Here is an 18748-nt window from a genome sequence, read left to right on the forward strand (position 1 = left end):
ATTATAAGTACAAGATTTCTTTCATTGGACCGAAAGCCCATTGGTACACACACATATATGTATATATGAGATATCCATGCATATCTCTCTGGACCGAAGACCCGTTAATACACACATACATTGTAAGTATAAAATTTCTCCCATTAGACCGAAGGCTATATGTATATATGAGATATCCATTCATATCTCCCTGGGTTTGATTCAGATGAGTGTCATTGCTCGCAGGTGGACCTGATGGCCACATGGGCCATTTGGTAAGTCAGGGCGCTCACCTGATCAGCTCTCCATATTTATTTATTTATTTATTTATTCTTAAACTCTTTTGTACGATGGCATAAAAGAAAGTAATGAACTTTAATTCCCTCTACAACGCTGTATTTATCTTGATTTTTTTTTCTCTAAGATTACTTATTGCATTATTTATCTCAATTAATGAGAGTAATTATACATCTTAATTACTTCATTTATACACTAAAGACTCAAAGATAGGGTGAGTAGAACCAATCTGGCTCCCAAATAAATTCGATTTGGTTTGATTTTTTCATCTCAGTTTGGTTTTTTATTAAAGAAACATTAAATATAAGCTAAGAACTAAATCAAATTTAATTCGGTTCACGGTTCAAGTTCTTAGATGGGTACCGAACCAAATAAATCGAGATTATTTTTATAAAAAAAAAATAGTGGCATGCGACGTGGTATAAGAGGACATTACATGTTAGTTCATGTCCTAAAATTATTAAATTATTTAAATAGATAAAAAATATATTTTTTTAAAATTGTAAACCGGTTTATATTTTATTCCGGTTATTTTCGAGTTTATCGTAATTATGAGACAAACTGATGTCTAGGCCTACTAAAAACGAGTGATTTTCCTAATCAAGCGTAGCCACATCGCAACATAAGCTTATATAAGCAACTCAAATCCTTAGGGTCAGGTTGGTAATGCTGCAACTTTTAAAATAATTTATGTTAGCTGTGCTGTAGAAATAATCAGCTGTGAAAAGAATCAGTTAAGTGTTTAGTAAATTTTATTTTCAAAAGTACTATAAATTTTGAAAGCAGTTATGGGTGTTTGGTAAATCTTATTATTAAACTGCTGTAAGAAAATAAATGACTAAAATGTACATAATGTAGGATGAAATTTACTTATACATATAAAAATGTACACGTACAATATCTCGTTGAATCAAATAATTTTTTTTTATAAAAATGCGAAATTGGCATATTAACTTCTTGCCAAGCAGCATAAACGTAGCACTTTCTATAGCTTTGTGCCCTGTAGCTTTAGTTACACAAATTATTCTTACTAAAAAAACGAAGCGTCTTGATAGTTGAAGGAATTTTTCTTATGACAAACAATGAATATTATAATAAAAATTTCATAGGCATAGAATTGTTTATATATAAACAAACCCAAATAAGACAAACAACAAATATTATAATAAAAATTACATTGAATATGCATGAAAAGGGTGATGAATCACTTACTGTTCTTGAATATGGTGATGGAACACGTACTGGATCTTGCTTTATTGCACTAGAGAAGTTTTGATAGAACACAAAATATGAAGAAATAGGATAAACGAAAGGTGTGCGTTAATTATAATAAAAAATTATTAAAATATTGATTTTATTTCCAATTTAAATAAGGATAATTTCGGGTTTAAGTAATAATTGTAAGGATATTTATGGAATTATATTAAAGGATAAAATTGATTCTCAAAATCAGAATCTAAAAGTTATTTCTTCTCTGCTTTTCAAAATCAGCTGTAGGAGGAGTTGATTCTGGCAAAAGTGATTTTGATTTTTTTTTACCAAACACCAAAATTAATTTTTAGATTTTTAAAATCACTTTTAACCCTCCCAAAAACAATCCCAAATGGGGCCTTAGTATTGAAATCATCGAGCCTTGTTTGTTTTCCCTTCAGGTCTTAGGTTTTATTTAGTGTTAAGATGATGTGATATAAAAGTCATAGTACTATAGGAAAAAAAAATTAGTAATGAAATAAAAGTTAAAAATATATAGAATGTAGTAGAATGACATTTAAATAATAATTTTGAAAAGAATAACAAAGATATTATAAATTATTCGTCATTCAATTGTGGACTAAAATAACTTTGCTTCCAATCACGAGAACAATTGTCTGAAAAAAAAAAAAAACACTTGAGTGTTGTGATGTTTAAGTTATAATTATCCAAAAATAACATACTAAACAAGGCTCTAGTCTTACATGTCGTGTGTGTGTGTGTGTGTGTCTATACATACATACATACATATATATATATATATATATATATGTATGTATGTATGTATGTATGTATGTATGTATGTATATATTCTCTAATGAAGATATCTTCATTTTAACAGATGTTATTAAAACATAAAAAAATATAAATTCTAATACATTGAAAATTGTATCTTTATTTTTGTTAGTTTATTGATATATATATATATATATATATATATTTGTTAATGGCTTTCTCATTTAACAAAGTGAGGATGCTCTTATTAAAGAAGAATTCTATATATATATTCAATACTGTTAGGATCACAACATTTGAGTTATAATGTCATTTGTCACTTATTTATTAGATAATAAATTTTATAACTTATAAAATTAGTTAACTATTATTTAATGGATGAAAGGCACATTACTTAAAAGAATATGGTTAACAAAAGGATACAAGAATATATTGAAAAAACTTACCCACCAAACCATGTCCTTGTGCATACCGGAAAAGAAGAACAAATGCCAAAATCCAACATGCTGAAGCAGTCGGGATGCATGAAAAGAGCATGGGCATTGCCAAGTTTGGACCCATTAATCAAAGTAAGAAGCCGCCATGTCATTGGTCTCACCAATTAAGGTAGAGGTTAAACGTGAGACCCACAACCGCTCATTCAAACTTACCCTAATTACCCTTAAATGAATGTCAGAGAATCTCATAGCCTCTAGAAAACCCTCTACCTTATGCAATAAGTTATTTTGCCAAAGAAGACCAAAAAAAAAAAAAAAAATAGAGAGAAAGAGAGAGAGAATATATAATTAGCAAAGTAATTCATTTTGTTTTTATATATTTTTAAGGGTCTAATTAGGTATTTAGTGAGTTTCACACCGCATAGACCAAGCATGGTCATTAGTGAAGCCAATAAAAATTAATAAAAGAAAAATTATCAGCCATATATTTTTAAATAATACTCGTATCAAATGTATATAAATATTTTTTAAGTGTATCATTTGTATCTTCTAAATTGATAAAACACTTCTGTCGTCCACCAATCCGTTAAATTCCGTTAGAAAGTTAACAGAATTATAGTAAATTGACCATTTTGTCCTTGAAACTCAAAATAAGGTAAAAAGATAAATTTACCCAAAAAATTAACGTAAATTTTTAATACACAATTTTTTTTTTATTTTTTATTAACAATACATTTTTTTGATTAAAAAAATAAATTATTAATGGTACATATTATTAACAATTATCCATAAAAAATATCCATATTATATCATAAAAAATTATTAACAACATATTATTTACAATTATACATATTATACCATAAAAATTTCCAGTTAGAGCTTGGAGGAGTAAATCTTCAAAAATTTAGGTTAAATTTTTGAGGAGTAGATTCGGTTGTAAAGTAGTTTTTTTAGCAATTATTAATAATTATCCGATAAATAGGATGACATGTCATTTTTATCAATATATATTTTATGACATGTTATTTTTTATTAGGTAAATAGGACGACATGTCGTTTTTTAAAATCAAAGTTTCGTCAATCTTAAAAGACTAAATTGCCCTTATGATGTCAGCGCTTGCAAACGGAAGTTAACGGATTGGTGGACGGCAGAAGTGTTTTGTCAACTTAGGGTATATGAGTGATACACTTGAAAAGTGTTCACACATGTTTGATACGGGTGTCATTTAAGGGTATATGACTAATAATTTCCCTTAATAAAATTTAATCATTTGATCGTGTTTACGTTGCGAAGTATGGTACCTTCATCTTCTAGTTTCTATGAATACTGTAGTCACAATCATTTTTTAAAGGAATTTATTATAGGAAAATTAAAATTTTCATGATATTGAAAATACTAAATTTTATGTTTACTTGTAATTTTGTAAAATTTAAATAAATATAAAACAAACTTCTATCAAATATATGTATTTTAGTTTAGAATTTGAATTTAAAAAAAAAACTCTTGTACCACATATTATTTTATTAAAAATAAGAATATTTTATTATGTTACTAAACAAAATATGATAAGAATTCTCTCATGCGCTTGTGCTTGTTTTTTTTCACTGTTCTTATCTCTCTTTATCTAATTAGTGGTTAAGATTGAGTTTTATATTTATTCTTTTCATTCTATTCACAACAAAACTATTTTTATTTTTTTATTTTTACTAGATTATCAAGGTAAGGAGAGGTAGGGAGAGAAAAAAATAAGGAATTGATGCTTCCTTACATTTTGAGGAAAAAAAAGGAGATTGTTTTTCAATTTTTTCTTTTGACTTTCGAAATTAATTCTTCACGCTTAAAAAATCTTTTTCATGAAAAATAATCGGATAATAATTGCAATAGAAGAAAATATTTTTACCACACGTTTTCAATATAACTACGTAAATAATGTCTATTTTAACACCTTTTACATTTATATATTCATATGAATACATATAATAAGTAATTTAGTTGGTTATTCGCGAATGAGGAAGCACTCTTTTCACTAGGTTAGGATTAATGTACCAACAGAGCAAAATCTCAAATATTCTTCGTAATTAAACATAATCCTCACTCTATTAAAATAAAAATACCCACACTTTAAAATTATTAGTAATTTACATATACATTTTTGTGAATGGCAAAGTAGGTATTTAAGAAAATACAAACAATTAAAATATGAAAGTCTTAAATTTTTTTATGTTAATTTTTTTTAAGATAAATGAAACCACGTATAAAAGTTGGATGATAAACCACCTATGCAAAATATTTTTAACATGTTAGCTCAATTGATTAATTAAGATAATATTTTTCTTACTCATAAAAAAGAAAAAAAACATGTGGGAGCTAATTAGCTCAATTGGTATCACATTTTGTATTTCTTTAAATTAAATTCCTAATTGAACTAATTTGCCCTCCGGCGTCACGAATTGTGATATAGGTTTGAATTACAGTAAAACCTCTATATAGTTATATTGTTGGGACTATAGAAATTTATTCTTATAAAGAGGTTATAACTCAATAGTGGTATAGTACAAAAATTATTGTCTTTACTTAATTATTCCTAATGCAAGTGATATATAGGTAAATTATGTCATGTATTAATAAATTAATAAGTGAGTCAAATTCAATGTATAGACATTAATAAATAAATTAGTAAGAGAGTCAAATTCAATGGATAAATATTAATAAAAAAGATATATAGTTTCAAAAAAACTAATACAAAAAGTTTTATATCAAGAAGCTACAAACATACTTGAGAAGATAGAAATATTTTAGTTTCAACAATAAGATGCTTATGCTTGCCAATTAATATATACCTGCAACTTGAAAGATGTGGTTGTAACTTTAAAGAACAAATTATTGTCACGAATAACTTTAAAAAGATATTTTATTTCATGTTAATTATTTAATATAACATGATATATATTTTTGAAATATTATTACTATGTGGAGGTAAGTTTATTAAGACGGGACCTATAAAAAATATAACTTATTAAAATATAAAATTTATTTTTAATTATAAATAATTTTAAATTAGGATTATAATTTTTTATTACTATGAAGCGGAGAATTGTTGTTTAGAGATTCTACTGTCTGAAAATAATAAAGCAAAGATTTACCCAAAAAAAAGGGGGGGGGGGGGGCGGGGGAAGTGAGAGAGAGAAAGGGAAAAACGAAAAGTGAAAAATAGCCGTACCAAAGAAACGCATTGGGAACCGAAAACCGAACGTGTGGGATACTGAATACGAAATTGGGCCAATTAAATTACTTCCCTCTCTGTCACGGGTTCCCCTTCACCGTCTCTCTGTCCCCACTCCCGCTTAAATTAATAAAAGCACCACTTTCATCTTCTTCTTCTTCTTCTTCTTTTTTTTTAAATAATTTCTTTTATATTTCAATAACGCAAAATTGAAAATTCAACGACACCCTTCCTGAAGCATCACGGAGGCATTACGGACGCGAATAAAAATATAAAACCAAGGCTCCGACGAAGGAACGAACATAACTCTGACAAGATTGGAGTTTTTCTAATGTAAAAAACGACGTCATTTTGATTCTAATTTTATCGTTCCCAGGATTATGTTCTCTGATCATTTTTTTACGTTACAAATAATTGTTATTGGGGAGATGATCAATATTTGTCCTACTGAAATGAATGTTTATTATTTAGTCTCTTATTATTATTATAATAGTCAATAATTTCATCCGGTAAAAATATTATCTTTATTTTGAAATGTACTTTTATTTATATTTATTATAAATTAAATAAATCATACGAACAAAAATAAAAAATAAAAAATTTAAGTATTAAAAATAAGAGAAATATATATTTTGATCTAAATGAGAATTAATAATATAAGATTTTCCTTGCATTTTTTTGTTATTTTACAAACATTTTCTTATAATAAATATATAAAATAACAAAAAATAAAAGAAAAATGTCTTATTATTAACTTTTTATACATACATTTCTTATTTGTAATACTTAAATTTTTTTGTTTTAATTTCTATTTATATGGTTTATTTAATTTATAATAAGAATAAATGAAATTTTATATAGAGTAAGGACAACCCTCCCGAGTATGGAACTAGAGCCCATTGTTATAACGAGAGTCTTTTGTAAGGATTAAAATTCTATCGTAATTTGATCTCCTCGAGTAAAAATTCATGTGCTTGATCTGGTAGTTAATTAATATTTATCCTTTTGTAAAGCTCTAGGCGGCTCGCAAGGGGTGAATTGATCAAATACAGCGTCAAAAAGAGTGGGCTTCTTGTAATTGTCATCGTTGCGTGCATGGGAGTCAGATAAAGCCAACTTCATTAGACAGCAGTATCTGAAAGTCTTAATTAGGGTGGTGATGGAGGAGAATAATGCCGGTTTTTCAGGGGTTTTGATGATTGCCGTTCTTCTGAAGTTAATTTGCCATTTTTCTTAAGTTAAATGACATCTTCACTATTTTATTAAATAACACCCAATTGGTTGAGTTGTGGGCACCTCATTGCCTCAACTCTTGAGGTAAAGAATTTTGAGTTCGCCAATCTATTTTGTAGAGATAGATTTTTCTCCAAATATTTAGATCAGCAAATCCATATTACACTATCATATAACTAAGTTTAGAAGGCCTTGGAATTTTTTCATAGTGTAATTTTTTTAAAAAAAAAAATTCAATATAATATATATCCTACGTGGACCTTGCATTAGTTCGAGAGTACGATAGATCTTAACACAAATGAAATGAGGAAACTCTTGCTAATAAACAATCCTACAATGTTAGGGTAGAGTTTACTAGTTTTCACTTTCACTATAACTTTACATCTCTTACTCACCCAACCGCTTTTGTACCAGAATATCATTTATAGAAAGTTTTGAGTTTGATATCTTAAAACAAAGTTGTTAAGCTACGTAGCTTTCACTTTCAAATAATTGAGAGTGATACTGACTCTTATTACTGCAATTTTTCTTGGATCTTGCATCAGCTGCACCATACATCCGTCACTGGTTTTATGTTATCCATAATAAGGTTTTTATTAATAGTAACAAGTTTCATTAGATGTAATAAGCTTCCGTAATATATATATATTTCTGTGTGTGTGTGTGTGTGTGTGTTACGGGTCTTAAATTTATTTATTTTTAAAGTCTTATTATATTTTAAAAGTATGACATGAATTTGAGTTTAGTGAGTCAAGGGTTGTTAAGTTGGACCTAATCTTGTAGGAAGAATTAGTTTTCCCTGTTTCTTTGGGATTTGGTCAATAAGTTAGTTTCGATTGTACTTGATGGCTATTTAAACCATGAAAGACTTGAATAAATGCATGAGTAAGTTATTCCAAATCAAATCTACTTGTGCGGTTGAGGCCAAGATTTCTCTGTTAATCTTAAACTCTAGTTTTAAAATTTATTCATCATAGGTTCCAACAAAAATAAAAGAACCAATCCTCAGTTTGTGGACGTATGTACAAAAATATAAGTTGTATATATAATGAAAAATTTGTTATTAATAATGAAAGCACAAGTTGTTTCGAGCGGTGACTTTTAATCTGGGTTGTGGTACAGGTTTAAAGGTGCCTCCTATAATTGGGGCCTTCCCTAAGATACTTCGTGGTTATGACAAAAAAATAATAATAATAATGAAAGCACGACTAAATCAGATACATGAAATAGTTACAGTGTCTTGATCACACACCCAATTTTAAGCTATGCTATGAGACCATTATATAAATGTAAAATCACAAATTTATTATTATTATTATTATTATTGTTAACAAAATGCACGAGTAACATTAACAACTAAGACTAAGAATCAATTTTGACCCTATATGTAACAGAATGAACAAGTAGCTCTTAAAACCAATGGCTTAATGAAAAACAATACAGATCGTAAACGACATTTTGAACTTTAATAAGAAGAGGACGTGGTTTTTCAAATTGAAAAAAAGACAAATGGTTTTAGAATCTGGCTTTAGGAAAAACTTTTGGTCACATTTTTATTCACCCTTTGTTTGGTTACCCTCGGTTTTTTTGCTTACAATGCTATTATACCATATTGATTCACTTTATTAGTGTACGATTGATTGGCGTCTTTAGATTTAATTTTTGTGTATTTAATTCTTTGTTGTGTTAATTATATATTTATTAATTTTTTCACTATTGGGTGATACTTGTACGTTGTCAGTCAGTCAATAAATTATGATTTTGGTAATTATATGAGTATTTTTAAGAATAAATATATAATTTTTTGGTCAAAATTAGTTATAGATAATTAAAATGCAGTGTTTTTTTATCAAAATAGTTTTTTGAGGAAAGTTTATCTCAATTCTCAATCTATATAATATTACATTAATGCAATATACATTAAAAATTTACTTATAGAATCATGGGACCTTGAAGCTTAACTTAATGTCTATTTGAGCCCATCGTCTATAAACCATAGTTAAAGTCTTTTTTAAAATTAAAAATTATGATAAGAAAGAAGAACATTATTCCTGCAATATTAAGGTCCTATTTAGGATTAAGGTTCTATACCTTTTAAATTACAGTTACTATGAAAAAAAAATTGTAATTATGAAAATTTTAATAATATATAATAAATATAAATTTTAAATAATAATTTTTGATAAAATTATTAAAGATATAATAGATTTTTTATTTTAGAAGTAAAAAATTATATCAACATAACTGTCAAATTAAAGCAATTAGTATTTACAAAATACTTTACTATTGTAACTTACAAACTATAATTCCTAAATCTCAATTCCAAACACACGCTAATAAGGATATTCAAATTCTCAAACTCAAACCATGAGCCGGGAAGACGTCCGTAGCAAAACTAACAATGGTTGGTTGCTTTTTTTTAAAAAAATATTTAAAGCCACCAAATTTTTGTTTTCATTTATAATTTAAAAAATTACTCCTGCGATATTAATGAGGATACTCGAATCCTTAAACTCAAGTCATGAACTAACAATGGTAGGCTGCTTTTTTCTTTTTTTTTTTCAAAAAAATATTTAATGCTAGCAAATTTTTGTTTTCATTTATGCATAATTTCAAAGATTTTGTTTTAACAAAGTTACCATTTGACAACAACATTCCAAAGGCAAGTTATCAACATTTTTACCAAATATTCATCCAATTCAAAGGTCACAGACAACTAGTTATTGCTCACATAATCAAATGCTCAAATTTTCATTCCTAAAGAAGTTTGTGCCACTGTAACTTTTAAATGACTTTCCAAATATTTGACGGTCCCGTCCCATTTGGAGGGTGGTGACTCATAGATAGAGGGAGCGTGGGGCAGTGGCACCCTAAAAACTAAGGGACAAAAGGTCCTTTTGAAGCATTGATCACACGCACACCATGCCCCGAAATACCGATGATGCAAGAAATGCATGCCCGTTTCAACAGCTCGTTTCCACGTGTACTAGCGCTTGTAATTCACGCCGCTTCCTTAGCGGTTGGGTTTCAGACAAAAGCTTATCGTACCAAGAAATTTTTTGGTTTAAAAGGATAATTGAAAATGCACTTTCCACCTGGCCACTTACGGAGAGAATCCAATGACAAAGCCAGCTTTTATCAGTTCAAAAACTCGGCTTTTCATCGTATCACGAGATATTGAGCTATTTTTTTTTTAGAAATATATAAAATTTCTTGCAAATTATTTTTTTTTTTTTCAAAAGATGAAACATTTAATCTATTATTTTGAAAGCTTTGTGAGAGGAACTAATGCAATTTCTTGGATTTTAGGATTATGTTAGTCAAATAATAACAAAAATTTAAATACAAATATTAGATATTTTTCTTGGATAATCAAATTACTAATGTAATAAAATTTTTGTGTTGTTATTTGTGTCGATTACTTAGATAATGAGGAAATGTGAATTTATTTTTAAATAATAAAATTTCAAGCTATCAATAATTATAGTAAATCCTAACGGTTTGCATTGTAATAATATTATAATTAATCTATCAACAACTCGATTATAAGTTAAGATTATATATTTTATTTAGTATCTTAAAAATATTTTAGAGTAGTATGACGTAAAAATTATTAAGTGCAAATGTCTTTACTTTGTAAATACGAATTTGAACAAAATGGTGGTAAGTAGCTCTAATTAGTTATGTCAATTTAAATACTATTCAGTATTAAGTTATATTAGTTATCGTGATCTAACTTAAATTCGCTTTTACAAAATATCGTGTTGGATTCAAAATATTTTTAATAAAAAGTATGTACAACGCATTTCATCAATGATTAAATAAGATGCCTCTTTTCGGTTTTTTTTTTAATAATATCAAAATTTCCACAAGAATTTAAATTTTTTTTAAACTACTCCTTAAATTATTACGCTTTTAACTTTTAAATTTCCATAGTAGAGAAATAGCAAACTCAAAATGGTCATACCTTAAAAAAAAAAAACTAAAGGAGACTAATAAACAAAAAAAAAAATACTTACAAATAGGTTAAATTCCAATCTATACCTTATCTTTGTTTGGAATTTTTTTGACCAAGGTAGTAGGCTTCTGCATGGTTCCCCCCTCCCTAATATTTTTAAATAACATGTGTTATGCATAAAATTTACTATTTTTATCTTATATATAAAGTCTTACCAAAATTTGCAACCTTGTCTTGCCCCGATATTGCCCCATTTGTGCAACCATCTTAATAAAATTTGTTACAAATAATCGTATTAGAATAATCACTTAACTAATAAGTTTCAATATCATGTGTGCATAAAATAAATTAGCAACTAATTTACTTGGAAACATTATAAGGTTTGATTCTATTCATGAAGATTTCGTAAATATTTCATTTCAAAAATAGAAAGTTTCAAATAATTAGGAATTTTTTTTTTTATAGATCTGGATGTAATTACTAATTCATGGTATGACATATATGTACGGAATGAACATTTCATTCTTGATTCTATGAGAATTTTGATGAAAACCTTTCATTTTCTTCTCTTCAACAAAAGTTTTATTTTCCCAAAATTATCTTAATTCTTCTTCTAATGATTGATTCAACCTCTCATTTATAATAGCAAAAATTAATGTTTTGATTAATAATATCGAAGATTATAATGACGTAATGAGACTCATATCATTTGTTCATTTCTTGACACTTGGCTTAAAAAAAGAGCACAAATGGATGATGAACCGGAGTTGTTATGATCTTACTTATTTCTTATGATCCCGAACTAATAGGGGCTTTCTTAGTTTGTTTGATTCTCCAATGAATTGTAGTATAACTTTAAAATTAAACATATTTCTAAAATTAAAAGGGACATATAGATAAGCCATTTACACGATAAAGCCAAACATTTTTATGTCTTTTATGAAAATTATTGATACATATAATCGATCATTTAACCTTATAGTTAAGATCTACAATCAATTCATATCACGATCTCAAAATATTAGTGACAAATTAAGATAAATTTGTTATTTGGAAGATGAAACACTAAATTTAAGGAACACTAAATTACAAAAAATTCAATTATTTCCCAATATTATATAACCAATAGAGTTGGTAGATCGAGATTTTCAGGATAACAATCAATCTCTATTAAGGAAATCAATTATTAAAAATTTTATTTGGAAAGTACTTTTCGATATTTTCCTAGGAAATGGAATTGTAGAAACGATAAACTGATGTTCTACTGGTAGATAAATGATAAGTTGATATATATACAATTTGATCTCAACTTAAGCAATAAGTTCGATATTTTAGTCATGTAACTTCAAACATTATCACAATTGGTTTGGTCCATAGTTGTAGAAGTAAGATTTGTTTCCAATGAAATATGTTACATGGGCAGGAGAGCATAGTCACTAGAAAAAAAAATTACTTATGATTCTTCATTCTCACTTAATAAAAAAAAATAAAATGATGATGTTTATAATTATTTATGCGAAATGCAAATGCATTCACATAAATTATATGATTAGGGGTATGATTATGATATTAAACAAGCTACTCATGCAATGTTTGAGTTTTACTATTTAAGAATTGGGAAAAAACCCTTATCATCCCTAGGGTTTCATACAATAGTCTATTTCATCCCCACTCTTTAAACAATAACCCAAAATATTTTTATATTAACTCACCGTTAGTTAAATGTCATTTGTTAGTAATTCATTAAGGTTAAAAAAGGATTTTCCATCAAAGAGAACATTAGAAAAAATAAATCAAATTTGACATATAACTAAAAATGATTTTTATCTAATCCCACTAAACAGGAAATACCGAAAAGATGAAAAACTTATATTTCAAGCAATTGTTTTGCACTCTTCTATATTTTTTCAGCATGACAGTCCTATAAACTCTAGATCTAAGTACAAAAAATAATCATAATTTTCATATTCGTATAAGTATACTCTCTAATTGCACTATGAGTGGACTTGGGCAGATAATGGTAAGGACTTGGGGAGACAATAATGACCAAAGAAGAGTGGCGGTAAAGGTCAAAATAAAAATTTGTTGAAGATTAAGAAGATATTCAACATATGCAAGCACACAAAAATTGGTTGTAGTTTTGAGTTTTTTTTTTCCAATGATTTAAAGATTTTAAATAGTGTTAGTTACAGTTTATTACTTATGATGATTATTTAATGGCTATATCAAATTATTTTATCGTTGATTTCATTTAAGAATAAAAATTTTATTTTAATATAATTTGTATCACATTAATGAAAAATCCCATTTTTCCCTCAGTGAATTGTTAGTTAATGGCAAAAAACCAATGGTGAGTTAGTCGGAAGGATGTTTTGAACTATTATTTAAAAAGTAGGGATAAAATGAGCTATTGCATGAAACTTTAGGGATGAAAAGAGTTTTTTTCTTTTAAGAATTAAGGAGATACCCATTCACTAACCATTAAAAAAATGAAAAAAAAAATCAAACTTTCTTAACGTCTTTTAACTCCTTTATTAAAATAAAAATAAACCCCACGTAAGTGAATATAACCTTTATCATTAATAATTAATTTTAATTTCACTTAATTGTATTTTGTCACACGTAAATACAAATAAAATAAAATAATAAGAAAAGAAAAAGAGAAAAAAAGAGATGAGAAAATGAAGAGTAAAAGAAGAGAAGAAAAAAGACTAGACGAGACGATACGAGGCGAGTTGTATATCCTGTAGTATATATGTAAGCAAGTAGTAGCCCCACTTGAGGAAAAAAAACCCAACCCTACCATTTTCTCTTCTTCCAACATACACTTCTTTCGCTCTTTCTCTCTCTTTCTTTCTTCATGAAAGCTTAATTTTATAAGCTTTTAGCTTTAAAAAGGGTGCTGTAGCTTTTCCTTAGTTTTAGTTATTAGTTACCGTTCATTTTCATTTTCATTTTTTTTTATTTGGGGGTGTGTGTTTGCTTGATGGGCAAGTACATGAGGAAGGCCAAAACGGCGGCCGGTGAGGTGGCCGTTATGGAGGTGACCCAGTCATCGCCACTCGGCGTTCGCACTCGAGCCAAAACCCTAGCCCTCCAAAAGGCTACCTCTGCTGGTGCTGGTGGCAGTGGCTCGTACCTTCAGCTGCGGAGTCGGCGGCTCGAGAAGCCGGCGGCTCTGGTGAATGAGACTTCGGGCCGGAGGAGGAGGAGGAGGAGGAAGGAGAATTCGAGGGCACGTGAGAGGTCACGTGGGAAGAAAAATGTTGATGAGGTGGAGGAAGAGAAGGAGACTGATGATGTTGCTGCTGCTGCTGTTGAAGTTGAAGAAGAAGAAGAAAATGGCAATAAGAATTTGGACATTGAAGCTTCCTTTGGTGAAAATGCTTTGGAAAGTGAAGCAAGAGAAAGGTGGGTTTTTTTTTTTAATTTTATATTAAGAAATTAGTTTATTTAAATAAAAAAATTGTTTTGTTGAGGTGGTTTTGTTTTTTGGGGTTTTTCGAAAATCTAATTTTGTTATTTTCGGGTGTTATTTTTAATGTAATAATTTGCATTTTCTGGGTTTTTATTTTAAAATTTTTTGTAGACTATTTTTTAGGGTTCTATTTTAAGCGGTTGCTGTATAAAATGGAGGCAAAATTGGTTGAATTGTTTGCCTGAAGCTATGTGCTGCTTTGAGAATGTTTTGCCTGTTTGGTTGCTGAGAAAATGGAGGGAAAAGTGGGGAATTTTTTAAAAATTGGAAGCTTTGATTTAGGAGTGTTATTTAGTAATTTCTCTTTTGAGTTTGTGGTTGTAGAGAAAATGCATGAGAAAAAGGAGACATTTTGCTTTGATTACGAATTGAAATGATTAAAGACTTAAAGTGTTGTCATTGAATCATATTTTGAGGGTTTTCGCTGAAATGCTTTTTGTTTGTTGCCAAAACAAAAAATTGAAGCTTTAATTTAGTTTGCTCATCTCTTTGTTGTTTCCTTCGTGTTCATATTATGCATCTTAATTTTGGCTTGATTGAATTCTTATTCACAATTTGCTTATCTTTTCTCATTCAAGCATTTTTTCTTTTTTTAGTGTTCTGCTTGTTTGTTGCTTGCTTGGTTGCTTGGGTAAGAGAAAAGATGCAAGATTTGTTGCCTTTGCATTTTACTAGACCCATTTATCTGCTTTATTTATTTGAAGAACCTTTTAATTGCAGTGAACATTTAAGGAAGTTAAAGAAATTGTAAATCAAAGTTGGGGGCTTATGCCTTTCTTTTTTTTTTTTTTTGGGGGGGGGGGGGGGGGGATATAATTTCAATGATTTTAGACAACTGGGTTTTTTCTGTAGCCTTCATTGCTGTTAGTGAAACTCATTGACACCTGTATCTTAACTGCTTCATGTACAACTTCTGATGGGTCTGTTTGAAGATGTTGAAATGTTATATTCTAATTTGTTTCTGTGATTTTTCTTTGCTGTGGCAGTAAAATTCGTGTTTCTCTTTTTTAATTTAACTTCTATTTGTTCTGTCCTTGAGCATATATTTGCAGTGATAGTCAAATCAATTTTTGTTCATGTACATGCCATTAGACATTATTTTAAAGCAAAGAAATACCCTCATCAGCCTTCTACTGTCATTTACAGCTTTTTGTTTTTTACATGAGATTTTTTTTTATTACTTTTTTTGCATGAGATTGATAAGCTATGATTGCATTTTTATTGAACAGGATATTTCACATGTTTGTAATACTTGGGTGGTGGTTTCAATTACATGAGCATCAAATTAAAGTATATGCTGTGGTGTGTCCTTTTGCGTAGGTGTTTCTAGACATGGATGCCATTGTCTCTATTTGAATAGAATAAAACCATGTTGTTCTTTTTCCTTCAGTAGATGCCTTTTCACTTTTTTAACATATGAGAACTGATCTTGTGTTTGGTGGTCCTTTATCATTGTAAGAATGCTGAGGCTGATATCTCGTGGAAGTCTTTGGTTTGGATTCTTTTTTTTGTTACTTTTGTTTTAAATGAAAAATTTGCGAATGAAGTGTTTTAATGTGGCAAACAGAAGCTCTTAGTTTAGTAAATAAAGTTGCATAAATGTTTGCGATTTTAAGTATACATTATGCTTAGAAAAAGGTCTCTGTTCCCTTTAATTGCTTGAATCATTTTGTGCTATGGACTTATCTATTGTTACCCTGTTTATAATTGGTCGGGCCTTTAAGTAAATGTACGTGGATAGTTGCTATCCTGCATTCTGCAGATTGGGCGCGGAGATGAAGAACAAAATGTCTTTACTAGTTCAACTTATATTAGATTCTGTTACTTCACCATGTACACATGTTTTCATTTTGGGTCCTATTTGCTTAATCTTTGTGTCAAATAATTTTGAAATGGATGATTAAAATTTTTTCCCAAAAATTTGTTTTATCAGTTTTTCAGATTATATTGTTGCTTGTCTCGTAATACATATTTTGAAAGCTCCTTTTTTCTTTTACTGTGGCAGGGGCACTAGGGAGTCCACTCCATGCAGCTTGATAAGGGACCCAGAGATCATAAGGACCCCGGGTTCCAGCAACAGGCCTACCAGCTCAATGCAGAACAGGGAAGCACAGATTTCTGCGTGCAGTCTCATCCCAACAGCACATGAAATGGATAAGTTCTTTGCTGATACAGAAGAAGAGCAGCAAAGACAATTTATTGAGAAGTATACTACAACATTCATTTCTCCAGCTTTCCTTTACACTTCCCAGAAACTTTTAGATTGCTCTATCTGTGATATTCCATCTATTAGTTCGTTCACATTTATGTTAGCTGATATAAGATGTGGTTTATTTGCAGGTACAACTATGATCCCGTGAATGATAAGCCGCTCCCTGGCCATTTCAAATGGCAGAAAGTTGACCCATAGGAGACAGACTTGATATTTTCCTGCAAATTCTGGGTTGATCTTGAGCTTAGGAATTGACGAATTAGCAGGAATTAGTTTTAGGTTGCACTAACGGTGACGGTGTCCATTCCATTTTCCGTCACCACTCTTATTTTACTTGTAAAGAAAAGGAGTAGTAGGACTATCAAAGATATGTGTAGACTAATGGTCTGTAACATAACAGGAGGGGTGTTATGAGTTACAAAGCAAATACAAACCAAAGTCCTTTTGTCTAACATATCATGTAATAGGAGAAGGGAAAAGAGGTTTTAGGGTTAGGTTTCAGTTTAAAACATAGGTCAGTGTATCAGGTACAAAAATTTACTAGATCTTTTTCTGTGTACCGTAATTTCATCCTCTTCTTTGTTTATACATGTACTGGATGGAACTTGAAAAAACTCCTTGAATAAACATGACCCTTTTCCTTCTTCAAGTTTGTGTCTTTGGCAGTATCACTTGCTATGACTGATGAGAAATTTTGGCCGCGTTGACATGTGAATTTAGATGATTGCTGCCCAGTTGTTGTGATCAGAAGCAGCACACAGTTAATGAACCGACTGCTTATTTTAGCACTATATGCTATTTTTTAGCACTATATGCTGTATTTTAGCACTATATGCTAATTTAGCACTATATGCGAGTGTGAAAATGGTCGATGGTGTTGGTTTTAGTGGGGGTGTGGGTCTTTTATGTTCTTATTGGAAGAATCTTTTGTTTCTTTTATCATATATTATTGACAATTGGTGCCTTATCCGCTGCTAGTTGCCAATGTATGAGACAATTTTGTACAGTTAAAAAGATTCCAGGGAAAGTAGAATATGGAGTAAGGGCATGACATGACTCATGGGTTAAAGAAACAGCCTTTTCTCTCAAATTTCTTGGCTGAAAGTCGGTGGTAAACGGACAGGAAAATGGCAAAGCAATGTATAATCCTCTGGGGTTTGTTGAGAATAATACTTGCCATTCGCAGGCATTATAATTTTACTGAAGAATGCAAAGGAATGAAAAACAACTCCTCTCTCTCACTCCTCATTAATCATTATAAGGTGAGTGACCGAATTATTGAAAGAGATTTTACTAATTGAATTAATAAGTATCTTCAAAAGGTGGTTTGAGTACGGGGTTTTTCTGTGCATGAATTTTTCTCATTGAACATTGATCGAGAATTCGAGGAGTAGGTTTTAGATATTTCACGTCAATGAAAAAAAAAAAAGATCTATGATGAAGTTTATTGTTGCAACACTTGTTTAAGGCTCAACATTCAACGTCAGGGTATCTATCTTGAATAATTGGTGGAGAATATGGGCATCTTTATGGAATCCAAGTACGAAAGGAGTTGTAATATTATTCACTCAGCAATGAAGGTTGAAAGTTTGAAACAGAAACAAGAAAATTAAAAAAGAAAGAAGGTCACTGGTCAAAACAAGCAAGTTTTTAAGGTACTTACAATTCTCTTTCAAGAAAAGAATATCCAAGTAAAAAAGCTTTAACGCTGGAATGTAAATATTGAATAGTGCCCCCTTTAATGCATCAACCAAACAACTGTCGGCGGGGTATCAAACTTTTGCTTATAGGGGGAAAAATGAAAAAAAAAGCAAAACCCTTTCTACATCTGACTGAGTCTTCGAAGTTTTTGATTTAGATAATTACAAGATCTAAAATGGTCTTTTAAATTGTATATTTTTAGTGAACTGATTATCCCAACAATTTACTCAACAATTGGGTTTG

The 18748-nt window shown here is 29.5% G+C and overlaps 1 protein-coding gene across 1 annotated transcript; it reads left to right on the forward strand.

Moving 5' to 3' along the window:
- The first annotated feature begins 13912 nt into the window (after positions 1 to 13912).
- Positions 13913 to 17453, forward strand: LOC18033212 (cyclin-dependent kinase inhibitor 4). The gene is made up of 3 exons (XM_006420820.2): positions 13913 to 14525; positions 16598 to 16798; positions 16933 to 17453. Exons 1-3 carry the CDS (start codon positions 14101 to 14103, stop codon positions 17000 to 17002), a joined length of 696 nt encoding a protein of 231 aa, XP_006420883.1. The 5' UTR covers positions 13913 to 14100; the 3' UTR covers positions 17003 to 17453.
- The last annotated feature ends 1295 nt before the right edge of the window (positions 17454 to 18748 follow it).

Source organism: Citrus clementina, unplaced genomic scaffold, assembly GCF_000493195.1.
Source record: "Citrus clementina cultivar Clemenules unplaced genomic scaffold, Citrus_clementina_v1.0 scaffold_9, whole genome shotgun sequence".
In the NCBI taxonomy this organism is placed as follows: domain Eukaryota; kingdom Viridiplantae; phylum Streptophyta; class Magnoliopsida; order Sapindales; family Rutaceae; genus Citrus; species Citrus x clementina.

Excerpts from the sequence above, each read along its gene's own strand:
- LOC18033212 (XM_006420820.2), top strand. The coding sequence starts at position 14,101 with ATGGGCAAGTACATGAGGAAGGCCAAAACGGCGGCCGGTGAGGTGGCC. Across the intron at positions 14,526-16,597 it reads GAAAGTGAAGCAAGAGAAAG|GGGCACTAGGGAGTCCACTC; the intron begins GTGGGTTTTTTT and ends TTACTGTGGCAG. Across the intron at positions 16,799-16,932 it reads CAAAGACAATTTATTGAGAA|GTACAACTATGATCCCGTGA; the intron begins GTATACTACAAC and ends GTTTATTTGCAG.